Source organism: Salmo salar, chromosome 07 (assembly GCF_965601325.2).
Source record: "Salmo salar chromosome 07, fSalSal1, whole genome shotgun sequence".
Lineage (NCBI taxonomy): Eukaryota > Metazoa > Chordata > Actinopteri > Salmoniformes > Salmonidae > Salmo > Salmo salar.
In genome coordinates, this window is record NC_138297.1 from 53,323,378 (window position 1) to 53,342,395 (window position 19,018).

At 40.6% G+C, this 19,018-nt stretch overlaps 1 protein-coding gene across 7 annotated transcripts; it reads right to left on the minus strand.

The window, feature by feature from the left end:
• Positions 1–213: 213 nt before the first annotated feature.
• Positions 214–18,323, minus strand: LOC106609509 (basic helix-loop-helix ARNT-like protein 1). 7 transcript variants are annotated; one of them, XM_014208402.3, is made up of 17 exons: positions 18,049–18,323; positions 11,632–11,794; positions 11,507–11,545; positions 11,339–11,380; positions 10,445–10,602; positions 8,514–8,599; positions 7,264–7,356; positions 6,393–6,510; positions 5,896–6,042; positions 5,466–5,697; positions 3,938–4,044; positions 3,507–3,654; positions 3,223–3,275; positions 3,016–3,127; positions 2,757–2,841; positions 2,279–2,384; positions 214–2,088 (listed from the first exon to the last, which is right to left on the minus strand). In XM_014208402.3, the coding sequence occupies exons 1-17, from the start codon at positions 18,104–18,106 to the stop codon at positions 1,916–1,918; spliced, it is 1,920 nt and encodes a 639-aa protein (XP_014063877.1). In that variant the 5' UTR covers positions 18,107–18,323; the 3' UTR covers positions 214–1,915. The 7 variants fall into 7 exon arrangements, with proteins under 7 accessions (XP_014063877.1, XP_014063878.1, XP_014063876.1 ...); XM_014208403.3 differs by having other exon boundaries at positions 5,896–6,039; positions 8,514–8,602; XM_014208401.3 differs by having other exon boundaries at positions 8,514–8,602.
• Between the last annotated feature and the right edge of the window lie 695 nt (positions 18,324–19,018).

The window sequence follows — 19,018 nt, forward strand, 5'->3', positions numbered from 1 at the left end:
AAGCAGAGGGACTCACTTTCTAAAGGAAGAGGGTAGTGTAAGGATCATAGTACTCCTAGGGACAATTACACTTGATAACTATTGCATTCACATACATATTTTTTTATATTCCATCTGAGTTGAAATGCAGTTTCCAGATGTTCTATATTTAAGTCATGCCTATAAATGACGTTTACAAACTTTCAAGATAAAAACATAAGTTTCATATTAAACTTTGTTAATGGGTTCAGATTTGTTTTTAATGTTTAATTGCATTGCATGGGTGCATTGGTCAGAGCCAAAGTATATCAAAGTTTGACATGCAGCTTATTAATGTGCTTTTCTGTGCCAGATTACTTGATTCTTTGCACATGAAGCCATGATCTTCCCTCACCCAAAAAGTGTAATAATAATCAACACTGCAGGAGTGCACACAGACATTACAATTCAAGTCTTTATGGATTCACTGATATTTCTCCCTTTTGTCCCTCATTTTGTTCTGCAACCAAAATTGCAGAACAAAATGTACAGTGCATTTAGATTGAATTCCAGCAACACAGACTTCATTTATTTTCAAGCACTTGGATTTTAAGTATTTGGAAGGTGTGCAAACTTCACACAGAGAGAAAGTAATGCTCTGTTCATAGCAAAAGCAGACACGGTATTGAGATTGGTTCTGGGACTAAAGAGGCTTTCGCAATAGTTTGCTGAAGCGAGGATCAAAAGGTTGTGCGCAAGCATTATTTTCCTTGTCTGGATTAGTTTCACACCTCCACATTTCAAACAAACTAGGATGTGTTTGTATAAGGCAGATGCACAGGGATGTAGTGGTAAAAGATTAAAGTGGGTAAGCGCTGAACGCTGGTTGTGATGATGGGCAGTTCGTATTTTATTTTATAATTAAAAAGTTGAAGAACAGATATTTAAAACCATTGAGGACAAAATACAATAAAGCCTGAGAGCTTATTTCCATTGTGTTCCTCTAGGATAGGCAAAGCACATGCTATTGCTAACAACGCCAACGTTGCGGAATAAATGTGTAAATGCTTTTCACAAAATAAAAAGGTGTTTCTGTGCGTTTAGCCTCCATTACATCCCTGCAGGTGCATCTTAAGGGTGTTCTGTTCCAGTGTAAATAAAAATATTTCAAGAGAAGCAGCTCTACCTCGAGTGACTTCAGAAAAAGTAATGCTGCTGTCTTTACAATAGACACCTACACAGAAGCCTACAATGCAAGAGCAAAAACACAGAACAATATACAACTTCACTTTGTAATAATAGACAATGACAATTTGAGTGAAGACACGTTTGTAATGTTTCATTTCAAGTTATTCACACAAGTGATAAGTGTTCAGAGTTAATATACTTTGCAATTGATTAACCTATGCCTCCGTCCACTACCTTGGAATTTGACTTGATCACTTTCGCACCGGCGGGAACCCCAAGAGTACCGAACTGCTATCGATCTGTGACCCCCCCAGATACAGGCAAACTCGGGTGGTTTTAGAACACATTCAGTTACATTGAAACATTGATCAAAAAAATCCCCACCAATTGAACCAGCTGTGTAACCCACCAAAGAGTTTGCTGGTTTTAGAGCAGGCTGGATTTCTCTTACTGAAACTTGAACAGAGAGCTGTAGAAGTCCCTCAGAGGCACATAAATCTGTTTCCTTGGTAGCAGAGCACATGAAAATAGTCCCTGGATGGAGTTTGTCTAACCAAAAACTACAGAGTTTAGGACTGATGGAGTTGGGGGTCAATTCCATTTCAATTCTGGAAGTGAATTGAAATCACAATTCAGGAATTGAATGAAATCCTCTTTGAAAATGCTTAAATAAATAAAAGAAGTAATGTAGATAAGAATAAATATAATTTTTCAATTCTTGAATTGGAATCTAAATTCTTCTCCTGAATTCATGGCATTTGAATCTCTACTAGTGAGACCAGTGCATGTTGTCAAAGTCTACTGCGTCCCCCAGGTTGGCATCAGTCTCCAGCAGGCTCATGATGACGGCCATGGCAGCCTCGTCGTTGCTCAGGATACCGAGGCCTGGTCCCACCATGCTGTCCAGGTCCATCTGGGAGCTCTCTCCTGGGGGAGAACGGGCTGTCATCAAAATCGACCAATACACAAAGTTATGTTAGTCATATGCTAACCAAGGATAACTCTAAGTATAACTAAGTAACCCAAACATACACTTAAAACCGTCTGATTGATAACAGTCTAGGTAAATGAAAGATCATGTAAATGCATTGCTTCTAAGATGACTTTGTATAGGATTTTGAATGGTAACTACCTGTGTCCATATGTGTGTTGCTGCCAGCGTATGTGGCCCCCTTTGAAGCAGACTGTAATCTAGGCTTGCTCACTGTATCTGAGTCAGTCACCTCCTCATTTGGCATCTGCAAGAGGACAAGTGGCTACATAATAATACAGAACATCTTTGCTCTATAGATGTTTTGATACAACGTTCCATTTACAAAACTCTTCAAGCGCAACTATTATTAAGAGGTGTAATATTTACCCCGGTTATTGATAAGTTAAAGTACATCAAAATATTACAATCAGTTTAAACGTTTTTAATCTATGCAAGGCATGTGTTCATAGGGAGACCTCAAGTGGTTATGGTTGAGACCTGCATGTAAAAAACACCATACTCTCTCCCTTTATGCCGTAATGAAAATAGTAAAAGAAATATATAGTAAACGTGCAACTACTGCCTAGGGCTCTAAAGACACTGTAGGATGAGAGGTGAGGTAGGTAAGGTGACTCACGTTGGCATGAGAGGAGACCATTGGAAACCTGTCCTGAGGTGGACAGAAGGGACTGGAGGTTCCATTCGATGGAGAACAATTGACCCTGCACAGACACAGAGACATCGTCTATGCAACAGAGACATTTTGGCGGTGAAAGAAAGCAGGACTAATGTAACAAAATATTCAAGGTCGTGTGCCAATAAAACAATGTAAGCCGACTGTACAAGTACCAGCTTCCTCCTGGTGGTAAAACAATGTCGTGATACACGCAACACACCTGTTGGAGTCCAAGAGCTCGTTTGCTATCTGGGTCCCTATGCTGCCAGCGTAGATCATAGTGGCCATGCCACTGGAGATGCCAGGGATAAGGATAGTACGTTTGCTCTCTTCTGTAACAGAGGGAGGGGTCAGGACAGTGAGCTGAGGTCGGTCCACACACCCAAACAACATCCAGAATGACCAGGACAAATATTCCTTTCCTTACCGTCCAACAGCTTGGAGCTGCTCGGCTGTTCAGCTTCTGTGTGACTGGGTCCCCTGTGTGTGGAGAGGGTACAGACGATAAATGATTGTACATCCATTGTATGATGTCATTAGTACAACGCTGAGGACTCTCGAACAACAGCTACATTTTGGGTCCAAAATGGGACAATTTTGACTGAACTTGTGTCTTGATTCGAAGCAGATTATTAAATGAAATGTATTTTACTGAATATCATTATAGATTGTTCAACCCACAATCTAGACCTAATGTGAAAAGGCACTTACAAAACTCGGTTTGTTGACACAATAAACTCAATTTCTTTGGTCCACGGGTTTATAAAACTAAACCACTGACTTTGAAGCATGACCAAGGAGCCATGTTTTGTTTTGAACTTGTAGCAGCTGGTCTCAATCTTCTCTTTACTGCGGAGAACTGTTGAGACACAAAATGCCACTTCTATCACTGCAATGTGCTTGTTTTATTCATGAATCCCCCCCCAATAAAAAACAAGTACTGCACAGGTGATGCATTACACTTATGGTGTAATCACCATTTTACCATGCGACGAAAATAAGAACCTGGTAATCTTCTATAACCCGAAATAAAGTGCAACCGAAATATAATTCATATCTGTTTGAGCACCTTGCACATCTGGAGAACATATGATTCTCACCTATACGTAGATACACAAGACAACCAAACTATTCTCCATTACCTTTCCTGTGTGTCTCTGCGAGGTGTTGCAGGTCGTCCTGGTGGAAGTACTCATAACAAGACGTCCCCAGTAGTTCCTGTGGCAAGTAGCCCAGAACAGTGGTGGCTCTGAAGGACAGAGACAAGGAGGCTGTTATTCTCTCTAAACCTACTACAGTCCCAGGTTGATATCTTCTGTCAACTTACCAGCTCTAACTATGTACATCATTTCAGAATGGCACAATAAATACTAACTATAATCATCAATATACATGATGCAGCCTTTCTGTTTCTATGGAAAAGAGTAAATGGAATGGTTGTCAAACATTTGACCACGGTAAAGTGAGCTGGGTTCTTGTTCTCTGAATTGGGATGAAATGCCAAAGTAGAATGAATCTCACTCAAAAGCAACAAAAAGAAAACTACTTACAGATAATATGAATTATACTGTAAACATAAATCAAATTGGACTGACGCGTTCAATGCACTCTCTGCTGTTGGTCAGAAGATCTCACCACCAGTGTTACATTTTAGGACAGCCTGGGTCACAATAACAAATTCACATACGTTATAGGGCTCCTGTTGTGAAATGGAGCTAACTATTTGACAACCGATAAGTAAAAAGGTCTTTACCTTGACATGCTTTTACTATGCGAAAAATAATATTTCCAACACAATGTTCCAAGTAAACATTTTTCAATTCATAATCTGTATTTCAAACCAATAGTACTAGTATTGTACTGTTGCCATCTCTTGAAATAATCAGTACAGCCATCTCTTCGAGGGGTATATTGTCTCACTTGGAATGCATTCAGACCAGTTGCCGGAAAACTTGGGGTAACCCCATTACACTTACAGCCACTGTGGTATGGGTAGGGGGTGCCATGGCAAACCCTATCCAAGATGACTGCCTGCCAGGCCTGCCTTAACCAACGTCATTGCTTTTCTCTTTATTTGTTTCTTTCTTTCGCTGTTAATACAAGCACAGGTTGGGTTACCCAGGATATAACTGTAATGTTAGCCAAGGCCAATTTAACTTACCGTAGCCTTGGCTAACATTACAGTATGTATCAAAACATACTCAACTCAGCTGAAAGAGATCGAATATGAACAAAAAACTGAGAACAATACGCTATGAAAGTTACCAGGAAGTAACTGCCCCTCAGCCTTGTAGTTTTTAAACTTTTGTAGGCTTTTTGAATGGTCTTCAATGGGCAAAAACATATCGCAATGGTCTTAAGTGCAAAAACTCAGTAAAAACAAATATAATTGTATATATATATATTACGAATTTGATTATATAATCGTTAAGCCTGTTCAAAAGATTAGCGGACTTGATCCAGAAGTAAAACGAAAGGGGCGGTTACTTTCACAGGGTATAGATTCAGTTTTATTTTCCTCCCAGTGTTTTTCATCAGGTGAAGGATATGCCCACAATGCCCCCTTATGAACAGTATTGGTTCAAAATTATGCCAACACTTGCCAAGAATATGTAATAATGAGCAAAAATCGCAAAAAGGTTTGTGGAGGGGGTAAGAGGCACAACTTACTGTTGGTCCACGAAGGTGAACTTGCCATCAATTGCAAAGCGAGTGACAAACTGGGTGGGTTTGACCTTAACCTCTAGTGAGGGCTGACAGGCATTGTTAGGGTGAACGCGGCACACAGCGACCAGGCAGGACAGATGGGAGAACTCGTTATCGTCGCTCTCAGTATCCAGCTGGGTGGAAGGCCAACTCCGCATGTAACCAGTGCAATGGACAGTGCAGTATCGTTGAGACTCTACAGGGGGAGACAGTGTACATAAAACACGTGTTTACATTTAACCCCCACACGCAATTCCAATCATGGCCCTATCAGGGCTAACCTTAGTGAGGTGGAATCAAGAAAAATAAATTGTGCTTCTGGGTTGATGACCACCACGTTTCTCTCTGCTCCTACGATGTATTTAGTGAAGTTCTCTCTGCATGGCTCTCTCACCCTTCTTCTTGGAGCTGCTGGGCTGGATGGTTTTGTCTTCTGTCTTCATAACTGTTCTGCTGTGCTTCATGCGGCAGAAGAAGGAGCGCCATGCCCCTGTACACAGATGAACTGCTCCCACAGGACGGTCCTGCACCTGTAACCCTGCTAAAGAACCAGCAGAGCCCATGATCCAACAACATCATATTATATTACAAATATTTAAAAAACACATTGAAGACAGAATATAAAAAGTACGAATTTGTGACCTCAAAAGCGAACGAGGGCAAAGTGGAAACCAGTAAAGCAAGAACAAACAGAACCCAGGCTCTCTGCTCTTTCCCCTGTGCTAATAGAACTGAGATAAAAGCTGCAACTTTCTTTAAAGTAATACCGTTATAGTGGTGACATAGCTTTAACTACATCTCAACAAGACACAGACAAATCAGAACACAGAGAGAAATAGATATGGAAATCCCAGCATCAGATACATTTAAATAAAGTCTTTGCAGACTTACTTTTGGCATCTATGAGCCGTTCGCGAGGGTATAATCCTGAAGCTGACAGCTGCTCTTTCACTTTACTAATGTCCTTCGGGTGGACATAATCAAAAAGACTCTGTCCAATTAGTTCCAACTGTAAACAAAAACAGCACTTTAATTATCAGAACCAAACTATTAATCTCAGAACCCGGAACCAAATTTTGTGTGCGCTAGCAAGCTAGCCAACTATAGTTCTGAACTAGGGTAAACAACTGATTCAGATCCCCACTTCAGAACCACCTGAACTTTCTGGTTAAACATCCGGTCTCCACTTCAAGCATCACCTCCACAATATAAAGTATGAAACAGATTCAGGTATAACTTTACTATGGTACAGAAATTACAAGGCACTAAAAGATAATTTCAGTATTTTACAATTTAATGTTACCCTGTAAGTAGTCAATGGGCCAGGAGAAAATATAATCCATGGTTCAGTTTTCTTTAGACAGCCACTACAAACGTCTGCTAACTTTAGCCACCGCTAGCTAAAAATCAATGAGAGTGGTAGGGGCATGGGGTGCCTGTTACAAATGGCCAAAGAAAACCAAACCATGGAACTAAATGAACGGAATAACACTTAAGTAATGACCTCTTCCTAAAGTTGTCATTGAGAGTATTTAAGTGGATAATAGATAGGATTGAGTGATGGGGACATTGTTGGAATCCACCTCAATAATTAGCTCAATTTAGAATTAAGTAGTAAATCAAGACTGCCAGACCGGCTTATTGTATATTATAAACTGGGTGGTTTGAGCCCTGAATGCTGATTGGCTGAAAGCCGTGGTATATCAGACCGTATACCACATCCCCTCGGGCTTTATTGCTTAAGTATAACCAGTTCACTGACCCGACTGTAGTTGAGGAACTTGGAGACGGATTCTGAGGTAAAGAGGATCTTCCCCCTGTCACAACTCACCACGAACAGGAACCCATCTGCAGCCTGGGGAAATGAGACACGGCACGACCTCAATATATTTCAATCTGGGTCCATGAAAACACTGACACTGCTACAGTACTTTGAAACCATCAGTGTGTATCCACTCTCTCTGTTTACTCTAAAATGGCAGACTGTGTGACAAACATGCACACTTGTGGGAGATCAGAGCTGGCAAAGGTTATACAACTGTCACGTCCTGGCCAGTATAAGGGTTAATTGTTATTGTAGTTTGGTCAGGACGTGGCAGAGGGTATTTGTTTTATGTGGTTCGGGGTGGTGTGTTTGTTGAAGGGCGTTTGATTTATTATTTACGGGTTTTGGTTTATGTTCTATGTTTAGGTATTTCTATGTTTAGTCGAGTGAGTGTATTTCTATGTTAGGTTAATGGGGGGGTTGGGACTCTCAATTGGAGGCAGGTGCTTCCTCGTTGCCTCTGATTGAGAGTCCTATATATGGGTAATTGTTTGGTGTAGGTTTTGTGGGAGATTGTTTCTTGTCTAGCGTGTATGAGCCTGAGAAGACTTCGGTGATCGTGAGTTTGTTATTTTGGTGTCCATTTTGAGTCTAATAAAAGTTCAAGATGAGCAACCGCACACCTGCTGCATTTTGGTCCTCCTTTCCCAACGACAACAACAGAACACTCCACGCGAGGGGAAAGAACTGGCTACTTCTATATTTAATTCTACATTGAATTGAGCAGTTGACACATCCTTTTCTAATTAGGGAATTCCCAGAGTAAAGTTAGTTAGCGACTGAATGGAAAAATACTGTAGCAAACCCAGAGGGTATACCTGTGGTACTGTCCATAACATAAAGTGTAGACTTAAAGTCTGAAGAAGAAACATGTCCACCACACTCTCATAACTTTGGATAAAAATCGGCACTTTGAAAATAAAAACCAATTGTAGTTTGACCTCATTATTGTAATCATAAAGGAATAACCCTAGACCACTTTATTATTGGTTAATATATTTCCCATATCCCAAATATTTCCCAAATTCTCTGTTATTTTTGGAGCCTAGTAGACCCAACACACAAAAACTATAAATCGACACACCACATAATCCTACCCCACTGTTGTGACTGCTGCCACAATACCAAATGGGATTGATTTTGGTTGATTGGAGAAAGAGATTGAGACAGAATGAAGGGCGGCCTACCGTGAGCACCAGGTGCTTGAGATCATCCTGAGGCAGAAAGGAAGGCTTGCGTTTGTAGTTAACGTCAGTAAAGGAGCTGCTGGCACCTGCTGATGAGACGAACACAGCACTGAGCTGTTAGTCTGTGTTGTACCTGTCCCTTAGGAGCTCAACATCATAATTTGAGTTAAAAATACACATGAATATGAAATCTTTATACAACACCAGTCAAAAGTTTGGACACACAAACTCCTTCAAAGGTTTTTCTTTACTTTTACTATTTCCTACATTGTAGAATAATAGTGAAGACATCAAAACTATGAAATAACACATGGAATCGTGTAGTAAACAAAAAAAGTGTTAAACAAATCAAAATATATTCTTCAAAGTAGCCACCCTTTTCCTAGATGACAGCCTTGCACACTCTTGGTATTCTCTCAACCAGCTTCACCTGTAATGCTTTTCCAACAGTCTTGAAGGAGTTCCAACATAACATGAGCACTTGTTGGCTGCTTTTCCATCACTCTGAGGTCCAACTCATCCCAAACCATCTCAATTGGGTTGAGGTCGGGGGATTGTGGAGGCCAGGTCATCTGATGCAGCAATCCATCACTCTCCTTCATGGTCAAATAGCCCTTACACAGACTGGTGTTTTGTTTTTGGTCATTGTCCTGTTGAAAAACAAATGATAATCCCACTGTGCGCAAATCAGACGGGATGGCGTATCGTTGCAGAATGCTGTAGTAGCCATGCTGGATAAGTGTGCCTTGAATTCTAGATAAATCACTGACAGTGTCACCAGCAACACACCTCCACACCATCACACCTCCTCCTCCATGCTTCATGGTGGGAACCACACACGCGGAGATCATCCTTTCACCTACTCTGCGTCTCACAAAGACACGGCGGTTAAAATCCAAGAATCTCAAATTTGGACTCATCAGACCAAAGGACAGACTTCCACCAGTTTAATGTCCAATGCTCGTGTTTCTTGGCCCAAGCAAGTCTCTTCTTCTTATTGGTGTCCTTTAATAGTTGTTTCTTTGCAGCAATTCGACCATGAAGGCTCCTCTGAACAGTTGATGTTGAGATGTGTCTGTTTCTTGAACTCTGTGAAGCATTTATTTTGGATGCAATCTGAGGTGCAGTTAACTCTAATGAACTTATCCTCTGCAGCAGAGGTAACTCTGGGTCTTCCTTTCCTGTGGCGGTCCTCATGAGAGCCAGTTTCATCATAGCACTCAATGGTTTTTGCGACTGCACTTGAAGTTCTTGACATTTTCTGCATTGACTGACCGTCATGTCTTAAAGTAATGATGGACTGTCATTTCTCTTTGTTTATTTGAGCTGTCCTTGACATAATATGGTCTTGGTCTTTTACCAAATAGGGCTATCTTCTGTATACCACCTCTACCTTGTCACAACACAACTGAATTGCTCAAACGCAGTTAGAAGGAAAGAAATTCCACAAATTAACTTTTAACAAGGCACACCTGTTAATTTAAATGCATTCCAGGTGACTACCTCATGAAGCTGGTTGAGAGAATGCCAAGAGTATGCAAAGTTGTCACCAAGGCAAAGGGTGGCTACTTTGAAGAATCTCAAATATAAAATATATTTTGATTTGTTTAACACTTGTTTGGTTACTACATGATTCCATGTGTTTTTCATAGTTTTGATGTCTTCACTATTACTTTATAATGTAGTAGAAATAGTACAAATAAAGAAAAACCCTTGAATGAGTAGGCGTGTCCAAACTTTTGACTGGTACTGTATATTATCAGCAATGAACCAAGCTATTTGTGCACAGCTATGTATTTTGCCGCCATCCTGTGTCCTAGGATCTAACTGCATAGCTTCATGAGACCTACCTTAAAGAGATGTGTGGTGCTGCACAGATTGCCTGGTTTGGTACTGTGTTGTAAGGATAGTTTAGTGATGATGAGGCCTACCTTTCAGGGCTTTGAGGTGCTGCACAGCCATTCGCAGTACAGTGAGTTTGTCAAGCTTTCTGGCCATGGGGTTACAGGAGGGGATCATGGCTGACAGCTCGTCGATAAGGGTGTTCATTTTGTCCCTCCGCCGCTTTTCAATTTGGCTATGTGGCTCCCTTTGAGTGAGGGCACAAATACACTTATTTGTCTCTCTCGCATATATCTCACACACTTAAGTATACAGGTGTCTGATGGGTTGCTATCAAGTCAGCATGATATCATTTATAAAAGCAACAACACATGAAAGTGTGTGTTATTGTTATTATTGGTGTTACGTTGATGTGGTCATTCGCATCATACCACCAGCTTCAACTGTAGTATTAGAGTATTAGGTTATATATAATATTAAAGTATCCTCCTGTTTTTTTTAAAGCCAGTGCAGTCAAAAATGTGATTTTCCTGTGTTTTATATATATTTTCACAACATGAGGTTTGAATAATACTGTGATATTGTGAAAATTATGATAATGTCATTTTAGTGTAAGAGCTGTTTGAAATGACCGCCTGAAATTTCAGCCAATTTTGGTGGGATGGAGTTTTGGCCTGCCTGGTGACATCACCGGGCGATAAATTAGTTAAGAGACCAATAAGAGAGTTCCAAACCGTTTTTCAGTTTTCCCCTCCCCGCTCAGACCACTCCCAGACAGTCCTAGTGAAATTCTTGCTTGAGAAACTGCTCTTGCTAAGAAGCGATTTTTGTTTCTTTTTGACCATTTTCATTGAAAACAATCACAGTAAGGTACTTAATTGTTACCCAGAAATGATTTGATATTGAGATTTTTTTAAACGGCTGCATTCGGCCTTTAACTCCCTTTCAATATACCAAATGAATATGTATGCCCAGGCTCTTACCTGAAGCATTTCATTTTCACCTGTTGATCATCGTCTTCCGATCTGAATTGGAATGGGAAATATATTTGATTATTTAAAATGATTAATTTCAACACTTGGCCTGGCCCTGAGCGATCTTGCCAAGATTAGTGCTGAAATAAAATTCATTACTAAAGAATCTTCAAATACCTGCTCTGTTCCTCCTCCACTTGAGCATCACCATCTTCCCTGTAAGTCCACCGGGTAAGAGACAAAAATTAGAATTTTGTTATTTTTATGCTACTTTGTGAAAGGTGAGGTCTCTCTGCTCTTACCTGTTGTCTACATCCCCCTTCCGTTTCCTAGACAGCTCTTGGATTGGCATGGCTCCTGCCAGGTGGGGGGTTATGGCATCATGCAAGGCTCTTTCCAGGTGGGGTGTTATCACGTCAGGCCGAGAAACAGGAAGGCTTTTGGTTTCTCCTAACTGCAAGGGTCCTAAATAACAGGCACAAGAACCATACAAAACTGACACATTAGTTTTGATTTTTCATAATTTGTAATTCATCCACGGTCAAATGCAATGCATTATTGTAGCACTGACACCCTTATGGAGGCCTAGAGACAAAATTTGGTGTTTTGTTTAATCCCCGATTTTTATATTTGCCAATGTTGAAAAAGAACATTCACATATCCCGATCCTCAACTGAAACCCTCAACTGAGGACTGAGAAAATAAAATAACGAATGCTTGCAGTTACTTGCTTTCCCCAGAAGATGGCACAAATACCAACTCAATGGATGTTGACCTCAAGCGTCCCATACACATGGTTGGAACTTTGTATCATTACAAGCTGCCTGGGAGTGTAACTTAATATTGTGTAAAAAGTTTAAAAAGAAAAATAATTTTAAACAATCTTATAAATATAAATGTTCTTGTTGTGATCAGTCACATGATAAGTGTGTATGCACTAACTAACATCCACTTGAGAGGACTGTAAATAAACTCTCAATTGTAAGCCATTGACAAATGTTCCTCAGTGTAAATTAGTTTAAGTTAAGTTCAGCTAACTGGAAATGGCCTTCCAGCTTGTAACTAGTCATCTTGAAAGCCATAAACCTGGCAGGTGAGGTGAATGAACTCTCCAACCTAAATCAGCCTACCAGACACCAGTTTCTCCCGGCTGTCACGCAGCACGTGGTGAGTTTCCATGTAGCTAGTAAAAGTCACCATAAGAGGGCGTCTAACCACTGGCTTTATCCCAGTTTCCCCCCAGCATGGGGCACGTGATGGTTTCTGCTATCCCTTACTGCACTGCTTATATAATGCTGTAACATTGACCTACTTCCTGCACAACTCCCCATTATACTTTAAGCGGCGATATTTTATATGAAATATTGTTTAAAAGGGGGAAGATCTTTTGGGATTCTAATGCTAACACATTTTTACGAATAATGAACTAACCTAGGCTATGTCTAGGAATTTTGGGGTCATTTCTGACAGAGGTGGAATGCAGAAAAATATTCCAGCCCTGTCCTCCCTCTCTTCCTTTTCCTGCAGGCATCTCACCAAGCATGAGAAACTGTAGTATCATAAAAGCAAAACAAGTGGAAATATTCCACAGGTGGTAGTGGAACTACGGTAATTTTAATCATCTAGCTAATTCTGTAGTTGTATCATCATGTAGGGTTAATCTCCATTTATTTTTCCATTTTCATGAAAATAGTTAAGACAAATCTGACAAAGTTTGTTGCCCAATCAAGTAGAAACATGGTGGCTTTTGGATGTTTGACTAAGACAGTGAGCAGCTCAGGGTTGAGGTAAATTTAGAATGTACATTAACATTTATTAACTGAAAATGGATATAAATTAGAACATCATACATTTCATAAAATCCAACACAATTGTAAATAGAAGAGTGAAGATCGCTATTTTGCAGTAACTAACTTAAGGGGAAGATAATGTCATATCAAATACAATTAGGTAGTTATGTGGGGAAATGGTTGTGCTACACATCCGTTTGGTTGACCCAGTTTGGATCAAAGTTCATCAGGGGACCAGAGCAACCCCTGGAAAATAAGCAGCAGTCATTTCCTGGATAGGCCAGCCTCTCTCCATGTCATCTCCTGCTGTTGTGACTTTGAGCAAAGCAGTTAACCCTTAAATGCTCAGAGTGCTTCCGACCCCTTAGGGTGTGTGTGTCTTGGGGGGGATTGGGATACAAGCAGAAACTAATTTCTGTTCTCTGAAAGAAACAATTGACAGTACTCTTCTTAAATGTTGATCCAGTTCTTGACGCTAATAGGAGATGCAGAGGGAAACGCAAACTCACTGACAACTGACAACCAGACATCAACAAGTTCACTGGTTGTGCAGGATATGAGTGGGTGGTGCAGAAACCAGGTCAATTGAATCACCTTGAATGATACACAAAATTACACTTCTGGTCCTGGCTTCCTAAGAGATGACTGCATGGCAAGTGAGGCATGTGTGAATGAGTGAGAAGGCTGTGCACTGGAGCTCGATAATGCAGCCGCTGAACCTTCCATGGATGATGCTCTCTCCTGGCTGGATAAATGTGGTGAGGATCGCACTACTCCCTTGGTCAAAGTCTTCAGCTGATGATGATAATGATGAAGACCCTGGCAGTCACAGCCATATAAATGGACCCTCAAAAGGACTCTCCCTCATCAGATGAGCTTCCTGTGGCTAGTTCTACTGGTGCTGGTGCCTCCTAATCAACCTCCACTATCCCTCACTACTTACCTGACGCTCTCACACAAGAACCCCGGTGTGTCGATAGGGTCTATGGTACAACTAGAACATTCATGTCTAAAAGTTGATTAGACAGCACAGCAGTATGATGTTATGGCAGTATAAGGCTCTGGCAGAATATTGTTATGGCAGTATCTAGTTAAAGCAGTACGCCATTATGGTAGTATGAAGTTAAGGCAGTATCTAGTTATGGCAGTATTGGTGAGTTGTGAGTATCCGAGTTCAGATTCCCTATTATATTCACTGAAAAAAACGCATGTAGTTTATTACCTGATAAGATAGTAATTAGTATAAGTACCCTTGTTTACATTACACACATCTTTCTCTGTTCAAATTCTATATTATTCTTGTAGAAAATTGTAGAGACCCGATAGGCTAGTTATTAGTGTCCAGGTTTACATTATGCACTTTATTCTCATCTCCCCATCAGAACCCCGCCCCCTCATGGAAAAAGGGAGGTTCCAGTGAAGTTGTCCTGCACAAACTTCTTCATCAATCTTACATGTAAAAGCCTAGAATGAATTATGGGTTAATCATTAATGGCTAATCATACCTCCTTGTGTTTGCACATTTTCTTTCATAGGAATCTGAGCTTTACACTTCACTTAATTTAACCTGTTAGGGCTAGGGGGCAGTATTGACACGGCTGGATAAAAAACATACCCGCTTTAATCTGGTTACCACTCCTACCCAGTAACTAGAATATGCATATACTTATTACATATGGATAGAAAACACCCTAAAGTTTCTAAAACTGTTTGAATGGTGTCTGTGAGTATAACAGAACTCAAATGGCAGGTCAAAACCTGAGAGATTCCTTTACAGGAAGTGGCCTGTCTGACCATTTCTTGAACTTCTTTTCCATCTCTATCTTTTACTAAGGATCTCTGCTCTAACGTGACACTTCCTACGTCGTCCATAGGCGCTCAGAGCCCGGGAAAAAACAGAATGTCGTCATCCCAGCCCCAGGCTGAAACACATTATCGCCTTTCTCAAGTGGCCGATCAAGGGACACTGGGCTTAGGCGCGTGACCCGACCGCCCCCGCCTTTGTGATTTTTTCCTCTGTTTGCCGAAAAGGAGATTCCCTGTCGGAATATTATCGCTTTTCTACGAGAAAAATGGCGTAAAAATTGATTTTAAACAGCGGTTGACATGCTTCGAAGTACGGTAATGGAATATTTAGAATTTTTTTGTCACGAATTGCACCATGCGCGCGACCCTTCTTTACCATTTCGGATAGTGTCTGGAACGCACGAACAAAACGCCGCTATTCGGATATAACGATGGATTATTTTGGACCAAACCAACATTTGTTATTGAAGTAGCAGTCCTGGGAGTGCATTCTGACGAAGACAACAAAAGGTAATCAAACTTTTATAATAGTAAATATGATTATGGTGAGTGCTAAACTTGCCGGGTGTCTAAATAGCTAGCCCGTGATGCCTGGGCTATGTACTTAGAATATTGCAAAATGTGCTTTCACCAAAAAGCTATTTTAAAATCGGACATATCGAGTGCATAGAGGAGGTCTGTATCTATAATTCTTAAAATAATTGTTATGCTTTTTGTGAACGTTTATCGTGAGTAATTTAGTAAAATGTTAGCGAATTCCCCGGAAGTTTGCGGGGGGGGTATGCTAGTTCTGAACGTCACATGCTAATGTAAAAAGCTGGTTTTTGATATAAATATGAACTTGATTGAACAAAACATGCATGTATTGTATAACATAATGTCCTAGGGTTGTCATCTGATGAAGATCATCAAAGGTGAGTGCTGCATTTAGCTGTCTTCTGGGTTTTGGTGACATTATATGCTGGCTTGAAAAATGGGTGTCTGATTATTTCTGGCTTGGTACTCTGCTGACATAATCTAATGTTTTGCTTTCGTTGTAAAGCCTTTTTGAAATCGGACAGTGTGTTTAGATTAACGAGAGTCTTGTCTTTAAATAGCTGTAAAATAGTCATATGTTTGAGAAATTGAAGTAATAGGATTTTTAAGGTTTTGAAAATCGCGCCACAGGCTTCAAGTGGCTGTTACGTAGGTGGGACGAATCCGTCCCGCCTAGTTTTTATTATCTGAAAATAGATCCAATCTTTGGCTGCTTTTTAAGCCAACAAAAGAAAGGCAACTCTACACCAGTCACACTGGCCAATCTGACTAGTTCATCTGAGGAGAGCCATTCCCCTTTCACTCCCACAGGAATCGCCCCACCCCCACACCAACCTCTGCACTGGTGTTGAATAATACTAGGGGCCAGGCAAAATGGCAATATCATGTTGGACACATGCATACATGAGATGAGGTACAATACTAAGAAAGAGGGCTGACAGTAGAATACATTTTGTTTATTCAATATACAAAACAGAGGGAATACATATTGTAATGGAGGAATCTATGCTATTCAGGTGAAGTACAGTTGATTGTTGGCAATATGGTCTTAACAATTGGTTGCCTAACTGAGAGGGCTATGTAACACATTATTTCCTCTTTATCCATTCCTGTGTAACGTTTGTCATCCTACAACACCTTTAGGTCTGGCACTAATTTAAGTGCAATAATTATTACGTCAGGAATAAATAAATAAATATTGTTACAGCAATTGAGTGTTAAGCCTACAACACCATTAAGAATTGTCAACCAATGTCAAAATGTTTGCCTCATATTTGACACGTGCAGCTTGTGTTGAAAAGTGATCAAGTTATAGGCTCAGGTGTTTTACAAAATAACTGAACACAGGCCTAAATAGCCTAAACAAGTTACTACAGTCATATTGGCCAAAGCGCAGCTAGCCTATTTGATGTACCATATAGGCTCAATTAAAATGTGTCAGGCAGGCCTATACATTTTTTACTGTTTTATGCTGCAAATAGGTATTATTTTCAAAGCATATTAAACTACATTCATAACACGTACGTTATTGGATGTTATGGTCAAATTACAGAATGGTAAATTGTGTTATTAAGCATGAATGCAGAATATTAGCCTAGCTTGCACGTTCGCGAAGGTACAATAATTGTTTTGGGCTGCGTTCCAATAAATCCACCCACCCACCTTGAGAATTTGGAAACGGTTTCATAACCCACTTCTTGGAAACATTCTTTAACATTTTACCATGCATGGCCAAAAACACAATGGGGTCATGGAGATCAGTTTACGAACATGTGGCAATGCATCAGAATGCTTTAGACATCGGAAATTTCCGTCACCAAAAGTACAAACTTGCCGCGATACATTGAAATTCTACAACAATGAAAACCTGTAAACTAGGCTATGACTTTAGGCTACCCAAACACATATATAAAACACAGTTTTGGCAATACGTGCGACTGAACAGGATATGGTGCAAGCATTATCCAAGCATATATTACGTGATTGGTGCCATTTTATTTGATTATCAGGCTAACCGACATAGACTATTAGTCTAGGAAAAAATACCAAAGGGATGAACAGAAGATCTATTGACCGCCTATGAAAAAGCAGCTGCATAGTTTTACACCAGGTTTACCATAAATACAATTCCACCATGCACATATTGTAATAAAATCACGCCAACTCCTACCTGCGAAATTACATGGTAGAATGCCACAAATATGGCCAAAATTATTACATTTCCACGAGCGCGTCCCAGGACTTCCTCGAGTGTGCGTTTGCTCCACTGATCTACTGACCTACATTTTGGGGAAGAACCAGAATTGTTTTCAAAGCGAAAGAAACAGCTCCCCTCAAATCCCACCCCGCGCATAGCATCGACTACAATCAACTATTATCACCTCATAGTCTAAAGAACTCACTCGTGGTGCTTTCAAGACAACTCCGAAAGATCAGAACCTCCAAATGAAAATTAGCGTACGGTTTTTGCGTAGAGGCTCCTATTGGTTGATTCTGATCCTTTTCAAACGTGAAACCCGGAGCTCAGTTTACGAGTTTCCGAGTTCCAAGTTGTCTTGAACGCGGTACAAGTAGGTCTACCAGTACCTGTTCGTTTGTCTGCGGTCCCGTCATTGCCGCCGGCGGCTAAATTCTCTTTGGACATGGATGGAGCCGGTCAGCAGCAGCCCGGCGCTGCAGAACATGAGGAAGTGGTAGTGTAGCCTAAATGTGGTAGAAGTAGCCTACTGTAGAAAAGGCGGGGGATTGTAAACGTACTTTCTTTTTTCCTTCTCTCTCTGTACTAACGCTGGGAGGGGGTAGATATAAAAACGTAGACCTACACGTGCAAGGATAAAGTAGCCTCATGGATAATGAGGACACAACTCCAGGAGAACGCGGAAGAGGTCAATCTGTCTCCTCCTATATCACCACTACACTCGCATTCATTCACTCAACCACCCGTGAAGGGGACACTGTCCATTGCATTCACACACATTCGTTTCGTAGGATATAGTCTGGCCCAGAGCAAGTAGGACAAACATTCATGAAACACAAATATTTGTTCATTTTATCCTCTAAAATTATAGGCTGCAAAGTGTAATTTTGCATGTATTTGAGGGAAAAGTGATTGTCTACATAGGCTACGACAGCACTGCTTTCTCGTGTAATTATCCGTGTCCAACCTGACAAATTACTATACATATATATAAGTAAACTCATTCGAGTGGTATTTTTCCCCTTCTTTCGAACATGTTTTTTGTCTCTCACCTCAGTGTTATTCGAGACCTCTGCACGAGACGTTATGTAAGTGTGCACGTGCCAACCAAGAATCGCGTTGACCTAAATATTGTTGCGTTATACAACCATATAACCGTCACGTGTAGCAGCTGTCTCATTAACCCGTCTGAAGCCCGGGGTGTAATCATTAGTCCAAACAGTTGCATTCCGTTTGGAAACTATAACGAGTTTCTGTTGGACAAATTTAGGCAAGTCACTCCACGTTCGTTCCGTTTAAGAAACGGTTTGCAACAGAATCGGCGGAATTGAAACACCCCTCTACAGCGAAAGTAAACGT

Excerpts from the sequence above, each read along its gene's own strand:
- LOC106609509 (XM_014208401.3), bottom strand. The coding sequence starts at position 18,106 with ATGTCCAAAGAGAATTTAGCCGCCGGCGGCAATGACGGGACCGCAGAC. Across the intron at positions 6,511-7,263 it reads AGTTCCTCAACTACAGTCGG|TTGGAACTAATTGGACAGAG; the intron begins GTCAGTGAACTG and ends TTTTGTTTACAG. Across the intron at positions 6,043-6,392 it reads ACGGCTCATAGATGCCAAAA|CAGGGTTACAGGTGCAGGAC; the intron begins GTAAGTCTGCAA and ends CTGGTTCTTTAG.